At 44.8% G+C, this 21377-nt stretch overlaps 1 protein-coding gene across 8 annotated transcripts in view; it reads left to right on the top strand.

Moving 5' to 3' along the window:
• Rbm47 (RNA binding motif protein 47) overlaps positions 1-3856 on the top strand; it is a 161259-nt gene extending 157403 nt beyond the window's left edge. For all 8 annotated transcript variants that reach the window (XM_048784371.1, XM_048784370.1, XM_048784367.1 and 5 more), the window contains one exon: positions 1075-3856. In XM_048784371.1, the coding sequence (XP_048640328.1) occupies positions 1075-1317 (243 nt within the window). In that variant the 3' untranslated portion in view covers positions 1318-3856. The remainder of the gene's footprint in view (positions 1-1074) is intronic.
• Positions 3857-21377: the final 17521 nt, after the last annotated feature.

Raw genomic sequence — 21377 nt, 5'->3', positions numbered from 1 at the left:
AACTAATTTTTTTATAAGAATTCAGTAAGAACTAACTTTTAAAGTCTAATTTTCCATTTAGATGTAGTGAGGCGTAAGGAGACCAGACAAGCCTTGAGTTTAGGATTTTCTGTGGAACATAAGATGCCCCAATCCCTTTTTCCACAAAGCTCCTTTCAGAACTAGCTCCACAGCAAACTTTTTGGAAAACACTTCGCAGGACCTGAATCTTCCCCTCCTAATCCTGTTTGTTCTGAAAACACGGTGTCTTACACTCTGAGCAGGGGCTTGTACAGAGCTATCCACGCTGAGGCAGCTTGAGCTTCCTCACTTCCTCCTCATTTGGAAACCGCTCTTTGTCCTTCAAAACACAGTTTAAGCGTCCCCAAGTTCTGAGATGCTTTCTCCAACTCTCTTAGTTAGCAGAAAATCCTCTATGTGGAGGGGTACGCAGAGTGGTGTCCTAGCTCAGGTGGGACATGATAGGAGCCATCAATCACATTGGCTGGAAAGTACATAGTCACAAAATTTTAAGGTCTTAGTTTAAAAATCTGTCCCTTTGAAGACCATTTCCATTAAGTTGGAAAAGTCTCCTCTCTGTGTCCCCACAAATAAGTGTGAGTGAAGGCAGCTGGCAGGTATTTAGGGGCCACACTTCAAGGAAAATACTTATTTTTAATTATTGTGTGGAAGGAAGATTGTCCAACTCTCTGTCCAGCTCACTATGGGGCATGGACAGAGTGGAATGATGAGTAGAAGAGTATTCCAGCTTCCCCTCAGCCTTCCTGGTCTCATTTTCACCAGGGTGGCATCCTGGAATTTGGATGAATGACGTGCTTAAGGATGTCACTCCCCCTAGCTCTTTAATGGCTTTTACCCCAGTCCCTGAAAATAATCGTTGCTTGCTTACCCTCCTGGCTCCCCATCCTGAGGTCCTGCGAATAGAAACCCTTGCCTTCATCCATCTTTGGGGATTCTTCCATCCCTGGGAGAAGATGCTCAATGAATGAACAGGTGGTGGTAACTGTTGTGAGTGTGAACTGTTGTGATTTGGAGTGAGCAGGTTCAGGAAGGCTTCTTCTTGTCTCCCCTCAGGGCCGCCCAATAACCCCCGTGTACACGGTGGCTCCGAACGTTCCAAGAATTCCCACTGCCGGCATCTACGGGGCCAGTTACGTTCCATTTGCTGCACCGGCCACGGCCACCATCGCCACACTACAGAAGAATGCTGCCGCCGCCGCTGCCATGTACGGAGGGTACGCTGCGGGCTACATACCTCAGGCCTTCCCGGCTGCTGCTATTCAGGTCCCCATTCACGACGTCTACCAGACCTACTGAGGCTGGTGACAGGCGCAATGGCCAGCCACAAACATCGCTGCAGGAACACTGTACAATTTATGAAGAAAGGACCATGTTGGATTCACGCACATGTGAACCGTGACAGTGAAGAATGTTATCGAATATCAAATATCACCTGAAATATTTTATACACATGAAGTTTTCACTAGTTTTTTTTAAGACTGTCCTCAACTGAGCAGGCCTGTGTTCGTACATTTCTCAGAGACTCGCAGGGGTCCGTGCCTTAATACCATCTTTTAAAAAAACTTGTCCGCCGAATGACATTTGTATAGAGGTTTTGTGTTGTTCTGTTTTTTAAGGATATATTTTTCAGTATGAAGGCTATTTTCTTAACTTCTGCACTCCGGAGAGTTCTATTTTGTGGTACCTTCCATAGTAGACCAGCTGGCTGTTTAAAAAGCACCCTCGAGCAGCTGGAGAACTGTTTTGAAAATATATATTCACTATTTAAAGATGCAAACAATCGTGCTTTGAAATACTACACCAAGCATTATTTTAAAGGTGATACTGGAAAGTGCAATTTTAATATGAGTAAAACCTCTGCTGTATTTCCGCTGGCATTAAGGGTTGACGGTGTTACCATGTGTTACCATGATGCTTCTGTTTTTGAAAAGAAATCGGAACACTCAATCTCTCCTCAGGCCAACATGGAAATGACTCGTCACACTCTGAGTCCAAACACTGGAAAGCTGTACCTGTCACCATTACCTTGGGTTGGTTCTCCATGTGCCTCGATTGTTAAACATGCCCCTCCCATCCCACCTCACCCCAGTCCCCATCCCTAGTCCAGCTTCAAAGTTTGGCAATTCTAGGATGCATGAAGAACTCTATAGAGAAAACAACTGGTGGCTTTTGTACTTCTCCCTGGGTTTTTAATGGGCTTCTTTGTTTTGTTGTACTGTTTTGTTTTGTTTTGGTTGGGGAGGTATTATCTTCTACATGTGCTCTTTTCAGTAGCAGAGTACGTGTAAGCACCGGGTTTTAATGTTATGTTTGCATAAGACATCTTCGCATAGCTATTTAATTGTCCAGGATAAAACTTTAATTCCCTTTCTGATGTTTTTATTTTATTCATTTTTGAAGTATGGGTTTTTAGAGACAAAGAATGTATGTTGTTGTGGACAAGATCCCAAAGACTCTTGTCAGCAGAAAGTTAAGCCTCTAGTTGCCTTATCATGTTTCATGCAAAATGCTGTGGTCACCGACGGTGTTGGGAACGTTATGCTTGTTGAAAAGGGCTTTCCTCCTTAGCTGTGCACTCGGTGGCTGAGCTGAAGTGCGGCCCGCATATCCAGGAGGAGAGACTTGAAGGAGTTTTATAAAAGTTTGTAAATATCTTCTCATGCTGACTTTTTAGTCTTTTTATGTTGCTGAAGTTCACGGTATAGAGTTTAATGCAAAGTGAAACCATTTTATTTCAATGTTATTAAAAAGATTTGCTTTATTAGGAAGTAAATATATTGTTGCAGTGTTTTGTGCCTGTTTAAGGGCTTTTGTTTAGCAAAGTGAATGTAAAATACAGTAAAATGTTAAGATTGTCATCTCTTCTATGAACTACATCAACTTGGAATTTTGAAAAGGCTCTATCCAGGAAGTGCGGTGTGCAATAAGGTAGCAGATCCACAGTGGTGTTTTTATGTCATGTTAGAGATTTCATCAAATCATTCCATTCACTGTATTTCTGTTGATGGCTGAATTCTTATTTGTGGATTAATAATAGGATCATGCCCTTAGCAAATACTTTTAGTTGTTTTTTTTTTTTAATTAAGAGACTCCCAAATGCCTTCCCCCACCCATCTTGATGGGATGAGTTTTTATATATATAAGGAATATTTATTTAACTATTCTATAAAATTATTGAGTGCCTGCTAAGGCCTTTAAACATTCCTGACATTCCTTTCCATCATTCTTAAATGACATAAAGTGATAGTGCAATGTTCCTGATGAGGTACCCAGCAAGCTGCATCCAAACTCAGAATCTGTTGGAATGACTAATCCAACAAAATGCAATTTGGATCAGATCTTCATCCATTGACTGTGTGAAAGAAGTACTCTCCTTCCTGTGAAGGATTGTCACAGAGGGTCACTGGATGAAACTCTGACCCAGTGCTCTTACTGTATTTTACATGTGCCTGTAAATTATTTGCAAAAAAGAAAAAAAAGTTTTTTAACGGTATCTTAACATGGCAACTACCAAACTACCTTAAAAACAAATGTTGGTGACAGCCAGTTAAGTATCAGTGAGCCTCCTCTCTGTGGTCTTACCTGTTTCTATTGTTTCAAAACCATTTCATGTACACTACTGAGGTAAGTTTATAACTTGAAATGTGAACTTTTTATTTTTTAGGGGTTAAGAACAAACTACATAAATGTTTTAAAAAAAAGTTTTAGAGTTCTGCTTCACGTGCTATTAGTTGTTACTTTTAGCTGCATTGTATTTGAAAAGCTTTTTAGATCTTGCTCCATTTACAGTACATTCTTAGGATGTATGTAGTAAATAAAGCTTTCTTTAAAGCAATTTCAAGACTTTATCTTAAATTGTGGGGTTTTTTTTAACACTGATTTTTTTTTTCTCCAACAAAATTAAGAAAGCCCTGATACAGCATAGAAGTGATTTCACTAATTGAGCATTTTCATTTGGAGAAACAGACAAGCTATTGTCATGTCTTTGGCTTGAAATTTCTACGCAAGATGAATTACCAAGACTTTGGCTCAGAAGGTGGAGCATTCAAATCCTACTAAGCATTTAGATTGGAACAGAATGTGACAAACTGTCCCAGCTCTCTCTGCGGAAGTCTGGTTAGGTACCCAAGAGCTTTGCATCCAGAACTCTCTGTGGAGGTGGCTGATGTGACATTGAGCTGTTTGGTGATCTCATGAAAGTGCTGAGGTGACCTTGATGGTCACTGCCTGTGAAACCCAGGCTTCCTTGTTTCTCCTTTTCATAGTGCACGGCAAGGTTATAGAACACTTCCTTCCCTTTTCTGTAGAGACCATCAGTAACTTCACACAGTGTCTAGTAGCAAAGTCAGGCAAGGGATTAGACAGAAAGGGGCAAGTTGTCCAGGGAATTACTGCACTTTTCACACTTGCTCCACTTGGCTTTGCAGGTGATTAAGATCAAGAATTTTACCTTCTTGGGGGCTGGGCATATAGCTCAGTAGTAGAGCACTTGGCTAGCCCGCAGAAGAGGCTCAGAACCCAGCAGGGCTGAGGCTGCTGCCTTACCTTTGAACCTGGGTCATGGCCTCCCAACCCACATTCCCTGGAATCCTAATTTCCTGCTTCCTCTTAAAAGTATAAAGGCCTATTGAGAGGTAGAACAGGCCTGGTAACCTCCCAAGAAGACAGATCATTAGCAAATTTTTTTTTTCCTTTTATTTTATTTATTTATTTATTTTTTTTTTTTTTTGTACCATAGATTGAACTCAGAGGTGCTTCACGGCTGAGCCAAATCTCCAGCCCTTTTTAATATTTTATTTTTAAGACAGGGTCTCACCGAGTTGCTTAGGGCATCACTAAGCTGCTGAGGCCGAGCTTCGAACTTGCCATCCTCCCACCTCAGCCTCCCAAACTGCTGGGATTACAGGCAGGTGCCACCGCACCTAGCTAGCAGTGTTTTTAAGAGCAACATGACCTACTGATTCCTTCTTGTTCCCAGAGAAAAGTACAGATGCCCTTGAAGAGTCACAGAGTTAGATTGATCATGTTAGGACGGGAGTTAACAATCATACAAAATAGATAGCACGCCTCTCAGAGAGGGTGGGCTTTGTCCTTAGAGCGAAGCTTTGATCCTCTTGCACTCCCAGGACTGGGTCGTAGAACACAGAGCTCAGTAGTATGTCAGGTGAGGATAAATGTTATGACTCCAGGGTTCACTGGGCTCCGGCTTCCGTCACCTCAGGTGTACCACACAGTAAGTAGCAGAGTAGGTGAGGCAGAAGGTGACTGATCGAGGTCACACAGCTCGTAACAACCAGGACTCAAATCTGCACTCAGTGTCCACATCCTGGATTCTCAAACAGCACGCTGACCCTAGAAATGGATAAACGTATTCTTCCAGGAAAAGAAAAGGCCTTTTTACAAGAGCAGTTTCTTTCCTGATGGTTCTTAGTGTGTTCTTATCTGCAACTTGGTGGGTGGGAACTGAAGGTTGATGGCTGGAAATGCCTACTCTCCACCTGGAAGGGAGAGCAGCATGCTGGGCTGGTGAAAGTAGATTGGTAGATTTAAGGAATTCTATTAGCTAAGATTATGGGGGAGGTTTACCAACACCATAGGAAATTAGCTGTATATACTCTTGAGATTGGTTAGTTTGGGGCTGGAGCTGGAATGCAGAGCCTCACACATGCCAAGCACACGCTCAGCCACAGGCCACACACCCAGCCCTCTGATTCTTTCCTAGAATAGATATTTCTTTTTTTTTTTTTACTATTCAAAAAAATCTATCAGGGCAAAACATGAGCACTTATTTAGTTGAAAGAATAATTAACATAATCTGATTTCCTTGTGTATTCAATTATTGTACAACATTATCTTTATTATAAAATATTCAGGTCACTCAGTGTATATATCAGATTTGGGGTTTTTGTTGTTGTTTTTAATCACAGGAAGTGTGACATTATGGCCTGGTTGTTTCCATGAAATGACACTTTGACACACTATGACCCTAAAAAAAAATGATATCTTCAGCTTTTTTAAGAATTAACCAACGTGAGTCACAATGGTACATGCCTGTAATCCCAGCAATCAGGGAAGCTGAGGCAGGAGGATTGCAAGTTTGAAGCCATCCTCAGTTACTTAGCGAGACTCAGTCTCCAAATAAAAAGTAAAAATAAAGGGCGAAAGGTGTAGCTCAGTAATAGCCCCTGAGTTTAGAACTAAAAACCACAAAATAATTACTGAGTAGGATGAAGCAAATGTACTCACCTGTTCTACCTTTCCTTGTGTATGACACATCCCATTTCTGATCCTCAAGGTCAAAGATAGAATAGGTTAGAATATAGAATAAGACCCAAGCCTAACTACAGAAAGCTTAGCTCATTCCAAGATCTAAGTTGCAGAGTATTGCAGTCCTTTCTCCTCTTTCCCTCTTTAATCTCCCAGTATAGCTCTGTTTTCTACTTCCCCATGCCAGTAAACCTGGGACATGTGACTACCCAGGTACTATGTGATCAAGCACCAGAACCTGCTGGAGCAGGCTGGGTTGCCATCAGCATACCTGGGGGGGGATATCCAGGGAATGAACCCAGAGGTGCTTCACGGCTGAGCCACATCAGTCATGCCACCTTGGAAAAGACTCCTACCTCTGATTTCTTAATTGCTTACAGATAATAATCCTGACCTCAAAAGTTTATTGTGGAAATAAAATAAATTCATGAATCTTAAGAGGCCTGCTATGTGCCTATAATCCCAGCTAATTGGGAGGGAGGCTGAGGCAGGAGGATCACAAGTTCAAGGCTGGGAGTATAGTGATAGGGTGCTTATCTGGCACGTGTGTTCAATCCCCAGCACTTGGAGTGGTGTTTTTAAAAAGACTGACATGTTATAGGCGTGTGTGTGTGTGTGTGTGTGTGAGAGAGAGAGAGAGAGAGAGAGTGTGTTGGGGATCAGACTCAGGACTACATATTGCTAGGCAAAAATCTCTGCCACTGACCTGCATCCCCAGCCTCTGTAGGCACTTTTCTCGAAGGCCACTTCCTATTGCTTTCCCTTTTGATCTGTACTATAAATGCATTCTTCCATACTGATCCAACAAGCCTTTTCTTTTAAGCCCCCTCCCCCACCCCCAGTGCTGGGGATTCAACCCAGGACCTCTTGCACATGCTAGGCAAGCGCTCTACCACAGAACCACACTCCCGACCTAAGCCTTTTGACTTTTTTATTCAGCCAGTTACTCAATACACATTTGTTGAATGCCAACGATACGGTAGCTCAGTGGAAAACCAACAGTCAATAAAATCTTCCAGAAACTCCTAGCTCTCCAGAAACTTCCAGATGGTATTCTATGGGAGGGGGCACTCACCCAGGCTTGGGTAGAGGTCAAGAAAGCTTGGGGAAGAAATGGCATCTGTGCAGTGGTCTCCAGGATGAGTAGGAGCTGGGGCAGATTGGACAGGGAGAAGAGGAGACAGAAACCCCCGGGGCCCAGGGCAGAGTGACCAGTCCAGGCCCTGAAAGCAAGTAGTTCAGTGGCTGCTTCCGAGGAGGAGAAAGGGAGCAAAGAGGCTCCACCTCTGCATGGTTCGTGGCTGTGCATTCACCAGGTAAGGAGGAGATGTGCTCTCCAGGAGAAGGAAGCTGGGAATGATGATCAAGTGAGAAGAACCCTGAGGCATTCACCCATCCTTAGAATTTAGGGGTTCCCTCGAGCGTGCACATCTGAGCCAAGGCCCTTAGGGCTGCCCAACATTTCCTTCTGCAGATCTGGTTTCCAGCATCTGGGGCCCTCCACCCTTTCCTCTGCAGGCTCTACAGCAGCTACATAGTCATCATCCCTGGGTTCCACCCACCATGGTACAGGAGTGCAGGTTTCTTGTGAAGGTACTGGAGGCCTGTGGTTGTCCAGATAACTGAGGGTGCAGGAAGATCCAAACTAGCTCTCCAGAGACACACCGGCCTCCACAACAGGATGAAGTTCCCATGCCACCCCATTATACACAAATGCCCACAGGCAGCACCACTTTCCTGAGCTAATTTTTAGCCACCCCTTGTTCTTGGCTTGCTCTACTTTGTTTGTCAAAAATCTTCATTAATGATTAGCCAACCATGAGGTTTAAATAGGCCTTAGTCATCCCGAGGCAGGTGAGACGTGTCACTGAAGGCTAATAGTTCCTGAGCTGACCTTGCTGGGGGGTCGGGTCAAGACATTTTGAGCCGAGGCATTAGGATAACCTGGGTCGTGCCAGTTCAGGGTGGCTGGGATCTTTCCTCTCCTTTTTCAGGATCGTATTCCATACTGTGGCAAGACCATGGGGCGCTATCATTTCCATCAGCCTCACCACCCCCACCTTCACCCCACTTGGAATAAGGCCACACTTTCTCAATTTTATGTAAAGTGCTATGTTAATTCAACTCTCTAACAAGCCCCTGGTCTCCCCTTTCCAAATGAAATGTTCCCATAAGAAGAGAAATTCTGGGGGCTGGGGCTTTAGCTTAGTGGTAGAGCACTTGCCTAGCACGTGTGAGGCACTGGGTTCGATCCTCAGCACCACATTGAGTCTATCTACAACTAAAAATATTACAAAAAAAAAGAAGAAGAAGAAGAGAAATTCTGGAAATGAAACAGATTCTAAACATGCTTTAGACTTTACACAGGGAAACTCCCAAGGCACAGGCAACAGCAAACACAATCTATTCAGCATAATTCAGCATGATTCCCCAGCCCTTCCCTACAAATATGCAAATTATTGAGTGCTCCGACAAGACTGCCCTTGGTGAGCATTCCTTTTCCTTGTTCTTCATTCCCCTTCCATTTGGGAATAAGTTAAAGTCTTAGAGGGTGACCACTCAGTGGCAGATCAAGTAAGTCTGCCAACTGTATAATTGCCATGTCAAGCAGTATTTTATACAATTTTTAAAAACTTTTTGTTAAAAAATAATATAGATACAAAATAGTGCATGGGCCACATTACAGCTTAATGAACTTTAACAGCACATCCATGGAGAACTTGACCAAAATTCCAGAAGCTTCCCTCTTTCCAGTGTGTTCTTCCTCATTAAGGGAAACCACCACCTTGACTTCTAACCGTGTAGATTAGTTTTGTGTGAATCATTCTTTCATACCCGAGGCAGCTACGGCTGTTACTCCATTTTATAGTTAAAAAGCAAAGTTTACTAACTCTCCCCAGACCGCAGAGCTGGTAAGTGAAAGAGCCTCGGTTTGAACCTGGATTAGCTAAAGCCAGAGCTGGGGAGGGAAGGTGGGTGAGGGTAATTCTTATTCACCCATTTTGTAAGGACTCAGCCATTTGTTCTAGAAGTTACACTGAACTTTTTTTTTTTTAAAACACATAGTGTATCTGCAACTTCTTTCTTTTGGTATTTGTAGTCCACTTATTATTTTTTTTAAGAGAGAGAGAGAGAGAATTTTTTAATATTTATTTTTTAGTTTTCGGCGGACACAACATCTTTGTTTGTATGTGGTGCTGAGGATCGAACCTGGGCCGCACGCATGCCAGGCGAGCGCGCTACCGCTTGAGCCACATCCCCAGCCCTACACTGAACTTCTAACAGTAAAAGTCATGAGAGCAGGTGGAAAGAAAAGGTCACACACGTGGCAGGATATTGGACACAAACCCCTTTGGAGTTCCCAGGTCCTGGAGGATCACTTTTCTGAGTTCCTTTTCTCCTGGCCTTTTGCATGCTAGTGAAATTTTTCTCAAACTTTGCTCTAGGAAGGGAAGGGAGAAACGAATTCACACTGAGTAGAGTTATATTTTTTTTAATATTTATTTTTTAGTTTTAGGTGGACACAATATCTTTATTTTTATGTGGTGCTGAGGATCGAACCCAGTGCCTCACACACGTCAGGCGAACGTGCTACCTCTTGAGCCACGTCCCCAGCCGAGTTATATGTTTTGTTTTTTCACTAAGATAAATCCCTTGTCTAATAAGCTGAGGAATAAAGCTCTGATTTTGGAATTTAAAGCCATAGCCAGTCAAATAAAAAGAACAACATCAAGGGCTGGTAGCTCCTTCACCCATCCGGGTACATTGTATCACAAAGACAGCCCAATCTAGGGAGCCCAGGCTAAGGATTCTGGGTTGCCAGGGTGCAAATACTTAGACTCTCTGGAGAGGTCACTGAACAATGTTCGTGACCAGTGTCCCAAATATGAGTTGTACTACATAAAACGCTGAGAAGACGTGCCAATCAAGGCGTGTTCTAAGACACCAATCACACGATCAGTTGGCCTTGAAGAACAAGCATGTCGCTGTCCACAGCATTCTTTCTCAAGCTCTGTCTCCTGACATCCTGCTGGATGGTTACAGAACACCTTCCTCTTCTCCTCCCCATTCATTCACTCAATTAACAAATGTTTCCCAAGCATCTATTATGTGCCAGGTCTTGTGGAGGAGCACAAAGTTAGGAGGGTGAGCATTACCTCCATCTTACCAGGGAAGCCACGGAGGCCCCAGAGGATGATGGTCCAAGTTAAACAAGGTCGTGTGACTATTTATCCCATACCGAGGACTTTAAATGCCGTATCTGACTAAACCCTTGCAATAACTCTATGAGGTGGTTGCTATGATTTTACCTCCTTCCTCTTTGACACATAAAGAAATTGAAGGCCAGAAAGAAGTTAGATGACTACCCAAGTTCTCACGGATGTGAATGGAACAGCCAGCATTCGAATCCTCCTGAATCTGACTCCAGAAGCTTAAGCATGACTTTACCAATTCAATAATCAGTGGTGTTACACCCCACCTCTATAGTGGTCTGGGGCTAGGGCTCAGTGGTAGAGCGCATGCCTGGCATGGGTGAAGCAGTAGGTTCCATCCTCAGCACTACATAAAACAAATAAGTAAAGGTTAAATTATTTAAAAAAAAAACTATATAGTTCTGTGAAATAACTTGCAGACTCAAGCTAAGCCTGGCTTCTTGAGTTCAACAGACATTTCAACAGACATGTATCTTTTGCCCAAATGTTAAATATCTCCAAACGGAAGTAAGGTCCTAGGAGTTTGGAAGGATAACTTGAGGTTTTAATTTAAACACTCCCTTCTGAATACCCTAGAGATGGAAGAGAGATTGTTCTGCTTTCATTTTTAGAATGTTCCCCCTCACAATCAAAGCATCACTGTACTTCCCCTTGGCCAAGTTAGTCCGACCATGGGCAATCATACAGGGGAGTAACTGGATTCTTTAAGGATCCAGGAACAGAGACAGCACCACATTCCTCTGTGGAGCACCAGCAGTACCTAGTATTAGCACTGGCGGCCTCCTCATAGGTCTCCCTGCCTCCATTCTTGCTTCTCTCCCACTCATCTTTCGTAATGGGGTTAGAGTGATCTTCTAAATTCCAATCTGAATGTCATTCACATCAAAAATCTTCAGGCACAGCCCACAACTAACTCTAGGAAGATGAGACATTTTATCTTAAAATACTCAGACACTTTCTAATCTGGCTTCCGTGCGTCTCTCTAGAATTATATCCTGCCCACAGCACACAGGCAGAGCTGGTATTCAGCCGTGATGCAACGGTATGGCCATTGTGGTTATTTATTGCTGGTGTCACTCTGACCGACTGGAGCCAATTTTGACCAAACGATTTTCAGTTCCTTTATAAAGCTCCCTTTCACCTAGTAGAGTCTGCCTAACTCCAACTTGTTCCTCAAGCATTTTTAAGCACCTACTCTAGACTAGCATTGTACTGCATATTCAAATAGAAAGCAGAGCTAGGCATGGTGGCTCATGCCTGTAATCCTAGCAACTTGGGAGGCTGAGACAGGAGGATCACAAGTTTGAGGACAGCCTCAGCAATTTAGCAAGACTCTCAGCAACTTAATGGGATCGTGTCTCAAAATTTCAAAAAAGGGTGGCTGGGGATGTAACTCAATGATAAAGTGCCCCTCAGTTCAATCCCTAATACCAACAAACAACCACAAAAACAAAAATAGAAATCCTGCCCCCCGGGAACCATGCCAGTCTATTGGGAGCATAGATAAGTTAAGAAAGTCACAGTTATAAAATAGTGGGACAAGGACAGAGAGAAACCCCAGGTGCGGGGAGAGCACAGAGAAGGGGCACTTAACCCAGGCTCAAGGTCCAGGAAGCTGTTCCTGGAGAGGAGATAAGCTGGGTTCCTTCGGAGAAGGGGCAGAGGAATCTTGATAAAGAGAAGGTGGATCCGAACTGGAGATGAAGCTGGTGATGGAGATGCAGGAGTGGGGGCGGGGCTGCGGGGACGCGCAGGGCCCAACTGGCGGCCCTGGTCTCTGATCCATCCTTACCTCAGAGAGAGGGAGGCCAGTCTTGATTTTCAACAGGACTGTGGCTTGATGGGCCACTGGATTGAATCTGTCCCTCTAGAGTTCAGGTGGTAGAAACTTAATCTCCACTGCAAAAATGGATGGCGAGAGAAAGAAAGGAAAAAAAACAAAAAAAAAAAACACTGCATCAGAAACCAGCCATGACCCCTAGACCAGCATGGAGACCGGAGCGCCTCACCTCCCGCCATGATGGTATGGAAGCTCCCCGCGGCCAGGCACCATCCTGTGGGGGGGAGAAGGAAGCCCCGGCAGGAAGGCGAACTTTAAATCCACTGGACATTTATTTACCTGAAAGAGACTTTCTAATCTTAAAGAGATGATCGTGGGCTAAATGAGCATGAGACGCCTTCCACTACAAAACCAAGGTTGGTACTACCCGGCCAGGCAGGGAGACAAAATTGGAAAGTTGCATGAGTCCGAGGGACCCATAGCCCCTGTTGACACCGACTGCCTGTCCTTGCTTCCATTGTCAGCGAGGACACTGCCACCTTGCTCACAAGGTCTCCTTTCCTGGGTGGGGCCAGGTGTTCCATGACTTTATCTCAGCCTCTCTCTGCTCTCTCACTGCTGGAGAGAGAGCGTTTCATATCTGGTAAACTTGGGAACAACTGGGCATTCTGAGCTAACCAAACCCTCCTCCTTTTAGCCAAGCATTGGTTGATTTCCCCTCTGTTCTCTCCTCACTTAACCCTTCCCAGGGCCAGCATTGCCTGTGGCGGCGATTACTAGGGGCCCATCTGGCTCTCGTGCCAACCTAAGTTCTCCAACCTCTTCCAGCTGCTTCATCAGTAATAAACATGATTCTTTAACCTCCGATTTTTTAAACTTTATTTATTCATTTATTCATTTGGTACCAGGGATTAAACCCAAGGACACAGAATCACGGAGCCACATCCCCAGCCTTTTCTATTTTTTATTCTGAGACAGGGTCTTACTATGGTTGTTTACGGCCTCCATAAGTTGCTGAGGCTGGCTTTGAACTTGTAATCCTCCTGCCCCAGTCTCTAGCCTCCATTTTTTAATTGAGGTAAAATTAACATAAAATTCACCATCTTAATCATTTAAAAGGTGAAATCAGTGATTTTATTGTATCCACATGTTGTATAATGGTCACCACCATGTAATTCTAGAATATTTTGGTCACCCTACTCCCAAAAAACCCACATCCAGAAGTCACTCCCCATATCCTCTGCCCCTAGCCCCTGGCATCCCTAATTTGTTTTCTGTTTCTATAGACTGGTCTAATCTGGATATTTCATATAAGTAGAATTATATAATATGTGACGACCCATGACTAGTGTCTTTCATTTAGGGTCAAGTTTTCAAAGTTCATCAATGGTGTTGTGTTGACTGTGTCAGTATTTCATCTCTCTTTATGGCTATATAATATACCATTGTATGGAATTGTCACATCACATTTATCCACTCAATAATTGATGGATATTTGTATTGTTTCTATGTCTTAGCTCTCATGAATTATATTGCTATCAATATTAACATACACGTTTTTGTTTGAACACACATTTTTGTTTCTGTTGGATGTGCGATTTTCTGGTCCATCTGGTCATTCTACATGTAACTTCTGAGAAACCACCAAACTGTCTTGCAGAGCAGCTGTTCCGTTTTACGTTCCCACCTGCAAGGCTTCCATTTTCTCCATAGCCTTGCCAACCCTGGCTATTTTCCTTTGTATGCTTTCTTTAATTTTAGCCTTCTTAGTGGGTACGGGGTGGTATCTTGTTGTGGTTGTGACTTGCATTTCTCTCATGACGACTGATGTCAGGAATGTGTTTATGAGCTTAATGGCTATTTCTACACTTCTTTGGAGAGATATCTATTCACATCCTTTGCCTATTTTTAATTGAGTTGTTTGCCTTTTTGTTGCTGAGTTGTAAAAGTTCTTCACATACTCCAGTTACCAAACCCATGTCAGATACAGATACATGCTTTGCAAATATTTTCTCCATTCTGAGTTGCTTTTTCTTTCTTCTTTCTTTTTTTTCTTTTATTTTTTTGTGGGGGGGTGGAGGGGATTTGGGGATAGAACTCAGGGGTTTACACCTGTGAAACAGGTATTCCACTACTGAGCTATAATATATATATTTGGGAGTAGGTGGGGCACTCAACCACTGAGCCACATCCCCAGCCTTATTTTGTATTTTACTTGGAGACAGGGTCTCACTGAGTTGCTTAGTGCCTCACTTTTGCTGAGGTTGGCTTTGAACTTGTGATTCCCCCTGTCTCAGCCTCCAGAGTTGCTGGGATTACAGGGTGCACCACCGCACCCGGCTCCATTTCTTAAGTATTACATTGAATCTGTAGATCACTTTGGGGAGTATTGCCATCTTAACAAGATTAAGCCTAATACTTCATAAACACAGAATATCTTTCTTTTTAAGTCTTCAATTTATTTCAGCAATATTATTGTTTTTGAGATGCTGGGGATCAAACCCAGGGCTTCCTACATGCTAGACAAGCACTGTACCACTGAGCTACACCACCAACCCAGTTTGTTTTATTTTGCACAGGGTCCCTCTAAGTTGCTGAGGCTGGCCTCAAATATGGGATCCTCCTGCTTCAGCCTCCTGAGTAGCTGGGCTCGCACAGGAGTTGCCCCAGCACCTGGCTTCAGCAATGTTTTTTTGTTCTCAATGTTTAACCCTTACATGGCTTGGTTAAACTTATCTGATAAAGCACTTTATCTTTTCTGATGCTATTGTAAATGGAATTATTTAATTTCAGCTTTTGATTGTTCATTGCTAGTGCATAGAAATACATGTGGATTTGGATGTCTTTAGTATCCATTTTCTCTCCTTATTTCATTTCTCAGTTTATTGAGAATATGGAATGGGAAAGGGGATGATTCATTAGCAGTCTTTCAGAAACCAGCACTTGATACACATGCATCTGGTGGCTCAGGACATGGGGAGAAGTGTGCACAGTGACAAAGGAGCAGGTCAAGAACAGAACCCCTGAGGCACACCGAAGCCCAGTGGGCAGGTAGAAGAGGTGACCATGCGGGTGTATGAAAAGCCATGGTCAGAGAAGGAGCCAGGAACCATGTGTTTCAATGACTGATTGCTACAATCCCTGCTGGGGGTGGGGCCTGGCATGTGTGGGGTTTCCTGGTTCCACACCCAGCACCAGGAAAAAAGAAAGACCTACCACAACGTCATGGCCACCTCTGCTCGCTCCTGCTCCACGTACTAGGCTGCGGCCTGACATTGGATTTCCTCTCCAGGAGCCAGGATGCACACCTCTAATCCTAGAAACAGGGGAGGCTGAGGCAGGAGGATTGCCTGGGAGGCCAGGCTGGGCAACTTATGAGACCTGTCTCAAAATAAAATACAAAGGGCTGGGATGAGGCTCAGTGTGGATGAGTGGTTGCCTAGCGTGTGAGAGACCCCCAGTGTGAGGGACGTGAGACCCAGCATAAATACAGAGCCTGGTGGAGAGGTCAGGCAGACTAGACTCCCTCAGGCTTAGTTTATGTGAGAATTTGGGTAAGTCAATGAATCTCAGTTTCTTCATCAGTAAAATAGGATACTTAATATTCTCATCTCCAGGTTTTTATGAAGATTAGAAATCAGGACACCAAGTCAGCTACATAATCGATGCTCAAATATGCTAGCTTATTATTATTCTGCCATAGCTTTGAGCATAGCTTCAGTTTTTCTTTGTATATGATGGTGTACAAGACATTGGGAGTTACCAGGTCCCCACTAGGTATGGCATTTGTGTGACGAAACAGATGCAAATAAATCTCACTTATTATTCACTTTGCATGGGCAGAACCCATGGGGGGAGGGGGGGGAGCAGAGTCCCAGGCTCCCCACAACCCTAGAAATTGGGGGAAACAACCTGTTTGGTTGTAGGTGCTCTTCTAAGGCCTTCCTGGCTCCCCATATGTGTCCCCAACAGACTGACTGGAAATGACAATTCTATTCTTTAAATTTCAAGTATGTTACCTAATGGAGCCAAGACTTCTTCTGAGCGCAGGACGTGGATCCACTTATCAGTCAACCTGGAGGGCAGAGAGCAGGGCCCAGGAGAAGTGCATGTTTGTGGGACAATGGGACGGAGGCTGGGGCAAAGGTTCTGGTGTGGAGCTGGGCCTTGTGGGGGCCCTTGGGAAGGGCAGGGAAGGACAGGGCACAAGCCAGCTCTGCCCCAGCTCCCAGGGCCGCCTGCAGCCTGCTCCACACAGGCCGTGAGAAAGCCAACAGCCCTTGACTCCTCTGTGTCCTCGACTCCAGTGCCAGGGCTGCAGCCAAGCAGGAAGTAGGTGCACCCTGGCTGGCACCAGATCAGCCTCAACTCGTTTGTCAACATTTCACAGTCTCCTTGGAGAGGCTTGTGGAAAGACGGAGGTATAATCCTTTCGCCCCAGGGAGGCCAGGTGGTCCCCCCACCACTCATGGTCCCGGTCACTTATGAAACAGTAGTTGCCACCTGTCAATCACATTTAGGATGTGGAAAACCCAGTACTCTACAAATCCTCCGCACAGTGACTTGCTGCCAGGAGTGTTCCCTAAGAGTTTTGGAAACCTGACTTCATATACTGCTTCAGGGTCCCCGGGCAAGTCCTCCGGCTTCTCCAGTCTTCTGTTTCCTGTCTATAAATGGGGGATGACGGTTCCTACCCTGTAAGGTTGTTGTGGGGAGACGTGCTGCAGGCGGCACTTTTCTGGGTAGCAGGTAATAACTTGGAGCACCTGCATTGATTGACACTTGCCTGTGTGACCTTGGGCAAGTTCCTTCACCTTTCTGGGTCTTAGCTTCCTCATGTGTGTACCTTGGGCCAGATGATCTCGGAGGCATCTTCTGGTTCCAGCTTTCTGTTATTCTATGGCAAACAAGGTCCTTTGCCTCCGCACAGGCCCAGCCTATCTACGTAAGAGACAAGGCCACACGCCTTTGCAAAGGTCAGGCAGCAAAGACCTTCGACAGTGAGAAGACTTGTTCACTCCTTCCCCTTGAACTCAGTTCAAGGTGGTGGGCCCACGAGCTAACTGGGGTGTTTCTCTAAACACAGGATTAGAAAAAGGACAGGGTGCTGGGTGGCAGTGAAAACTGCCTAGGTGGGGAAATAGAGGTGACCTGGAGTAAGGTCGCAGCAGATGTGCTAATAGTTGCTTAAGGACACGGCATCATCTCCTGGGTTTTTTGGTGTTTTTTTTTTTTTTTAATATCAGGGATTGAATCCAGTAGCACTGAGCCACATCCCCAGGGTGTAGCAACAGGGTCTCACTAATTCGCTTATGGCCTCACTAAGTTGCTGAGGCTGACTTTGAACTTGTAATCCTCCTGCCTCATCTTCCTGAGCTGCTGGCATGATAGGTGTGCACCACCGTGTCCAGCTATCTCCTGGGATTCTACTCCCAAAATGGTGTGGACATGATGAGAGACCCTCCCTTTGAAAAGAAAATTTTCTTGCAGGCTCTGGTTGAATGAGGCCAAAGCTTTCTCCTCCAGTGGAGGCCCTGTGAGTGAGTGATATCATCAAGGGAGGGGAGGCAGGTGGCTGACGTCAGCTCCTGGTTGGAGGAGACAGCGAAGGTGGAGGGCAGGTAGGAACCCACTAAAGCTCTTGGTCCTCCTGTTACACCTGTGTGTCCTGATGTCCTCAACTCAAGTACCGAATGGGATAAGGAGAAAGCACTTTGAACACAAAGCAGAGGACAATCCTCTTTCCCTCAGACCCGGGTCTGAGGCAGATACTCTCAGCACTCCAAGTTGGTTAATTCCCAGAGTATCGCGGGTCAACCCCATCTACATTAAAAAAAAAAAAAAAAAGTCTATTTTTTTAAAGGATAGAAAAATCTAGAATTATGTGCAAGGCAGATTTTCTCTGATGTGTGTATTCCTGGAGGCTGATTTCTTTGTGGGGGGGGGGGCCTCCCCTAATTTCTGTCAGTAATTTTCAGATCTCAGGGAGCTGGTTCAAAGTGCAGCTCATTAAGAATATTCACAAGGCCCTCAGGCCTTTGGATGACAAGTCCCAGGGTTTCTGTCACCTTCCCAGCTGGAAGTTCTCTGCTAAATGACAAACGTCCTGAGGTCTTTCCCAGAACAGCCTGTACTGTAATCAACTGTCAAGACCACACTTCAGTTTTTACAGTGTGTCTCAATTTGTGTCACTAATTCCGTGTCTCCCCCTGAGTGTGAAAGAAGCATCTGTCACAGAAAGGGTTTTGGGTGGACAAGGCCACCCCCCCGCCCGACCCAGCCCCAAGAATATACCATTTTTGTATGCCTTGGTCACTCTGCCTGTTGCCTGGGTTATGAAGGGGAGCACCACCCACAGGGGGCCTTAGAGGTCACGTTCCCTCATGTAATGCCACCGCTCACCAACCCCTCATGCCATGGCCGCACTTTAATATGAAATGATGACAAAGTGGCCCACAGTCTTCAGGACAGGAGCACTGGCCTCACAGAGCACCGGCCACTATAAATAGCAGGCCCGTGATGAGGTCCAGGTGTGACTCTCTAGCCACAGGGACACACACTCTCACCTTTCTGTTGTTTGGGTAAAAGCTAAGAAACCTGAGTACATGGTTTGCTAAGGCTGCCACAACAAAATACCCCAAACAACAGGACTTTATTTTCTTATGATGCCAGAGCTGGAAGCCCAAGATCAAGGTTTTGGCAAGTTTGGATTCTCCTGAGGCCTCTCTTGTTGGCTTGCAGAGGACCGCCTATTTATTTATTTAGTTGGTACTCAGGGATTGAACCCAGGGATTCTTCACCACTGAGCTATATTCCCACCCCTTTTTGGGGTCTCCTTAACTTGCTTAGGCCCTCCCTTATTTGCAGAGGCTGGCCTTGAATTTACAATCCTCCTGCCTCAGCCTCCCAAGTGGCTGAGATAACCATTGTGCACCACGGCACCCAGCAGATGGCTGCTTTTCTGATGTGTGTTCACATGGACTTTCCTCAGTGCCCATGCATGCCTGGTGTCCCGGTCTCTGTTTATAAAGACGCCAATCAGATTGGATTAGTGCCCTCATTTTAATTGAATCACCTCTTCACAGGCCCTATCTCTACCGTCACTTTCTGAGATTCCGGGGGTGAGGGCTTCAACAATATAAATTTGGGGGGGACACAATTCAGCTCAATAACAGTGACCTTTCCTTCTTCTTTTGTTATTGCTGATGTTGATGAGAAGAAAAAGAACATACTTTAGGTTCATAAAAATTCAGGAATATGAGAAATTGTGTTCTATATGTGTAATAAGAATTGTAATGCAGTCCGCTCTCATATATAAATTTTTTTTAAAAAAATTTTAAAGTAAAAAAAATAAAATAAAAGGTTAATCAGAAAAAAAAAATTCAGGAACTATCTGGAATCTAGCAGCTAGAACCAAGAATGTAAAAGAGACTGAAAACACAGGCATGAAGTAAAAAATGGCTAATTTACTAAGATACCGGACGGCAGACTTAAATATCATCTCCATACATGTTGGATGTGCAGGGAAAACACTTTCTTTGTGTTGACCTTGTATTTGTTATTTGCGGGATAAAGAGGAGAAATACAACTGTGTGCCCAATCCGGCTTAGACCTTAGTCCTAATCACACAAGCCGGTCCCCTTTGAGAGCTGCTGTCTCCTCCCACTGCCCTCTAAGAAGGTGCCTGAGGCTGAGGTCCGTGGTATCCTTGCGGGAAGAAGATGTATTAGCTTTGTGCAGGTCCTTGGATGGGTGCTTGGCCCTGGGGACTCAGCTGGCACCCACTACTGCCATCTGCACTTGGCATAGCTCCCAGAAGGAAGGAACCTGATATCTTAAAGATAACGACTTAATCCCTTTTTTGAGAGGGTCGAAAAAGGAAAACTTGGGTTAAGTCAAAATGGAAAATGTTTTGAGCACTATGAGGGAATCCGAATATGTAGCCACACTGGGAAATGGGAGGGAGGAAGGAAGGAAGGGTAATTGTGCCAAAAATGAATGGACGAAGTCAGAGATCAGAGATCCCTGAAAATCTCTTCCGGAGCTTGTGTCTATTCTCCTACCCCAGGAAGGCCAGAGATGAAGACACAGCCCTCTTTTCTAGAATCCAGTGTATCTCTGTGGTCCAAGAGGCTCATGAACCTGTGCACCCTATGGCCATACCCACCATCACGGCCTCCGTGAGAGCCAGAACATTATGGGGCCAAGATGTCTTGGGTTCCTCCATGTCTGCTAAGTCCTTCTCAGCAAGACTGCTGAAACTTGATCAACTCTAAGAGACTTGGAGGCATCTGGAAAGGAGAAAATACAAATGACAGCAGAGATTCCTCTACCTCTGGTGATGCAGAAACTGTGGAAATGAGGGGGCATCTGAGGGTCAGCCTGCTGCTAGACAAGCTCCTGAGAGGCAGGTCAGTCGGTTCTCCTCCCCTGGGGAAAGAGGGCACCCCACCTCCCTCCTGTTTATTGAGAGACCTACTGAGATAACTTATATCCCGCACCTGGCACAGAGCCTGCTACATAGCAAATTGTGAGTAAGTGTTTCTGTCTTTAGGCCACCATTTAAAAAATAAAAACCCCAGTGAAACAGAACCATTCAGGGAAGGCAGGGTAGAAAACCTGCAAGAGGATCTTTTGGTATAAAAATTAAACAAAAGGTTGCTTTGTATAGCTTTCTTCCTTCTTCTTGGAAAAACCAAGGAGCAGAGATACAGTTCTAGGGTTGCAGCCTATGATGTCAGGAAGGAACATCATGTCACCAGGATCATCTATGTTTTTACCAAGAAAATGACCAGGATATTTGACTCCCAGTGCTGTCAGTAAGAACCAAACATTGAGAAACCAGTCCTCTACTGTTCTTTTAGGGGTTTGTTTGTTTGTTTGGAGGGTACCAGGGATTGAACTCAGGGGCACTTGACCACTGAGACACATCCCCAGCCCTATTTTGAATTTTATTTGGAGACAGGGTCTCACTGGGTTGCTTAGCGCCTTGCCATTGCTGAGGCTGGCTTTGAACTCGCGATCCTCCTGTCTCAGCCTCCCTAGCAGCTGGGATTATCTACTGTTCTTTTGTGAGTCCAGAAAAGTCCTACTCT

Source organism: Marmota marmota, unplaced genomic scaffold, assembly GCF_001458135.2.
Source record: "Marmota marmota marmota unplaced genomic scaffold, marMar, whole genome shotgun sequence".
NCBI classification, from domain to species: domain Eukaryota; kingdom Metazoa; phylum Chordata; class Mammalia; order Rodentia; family Sciuridae; genus Marmota; species Marmota marmota.
The sequence above is the reverse complement of the archived record's forward strand: the minus strand, read 5'-3'. Positions and strand labels throughout refer to the sequence as shown.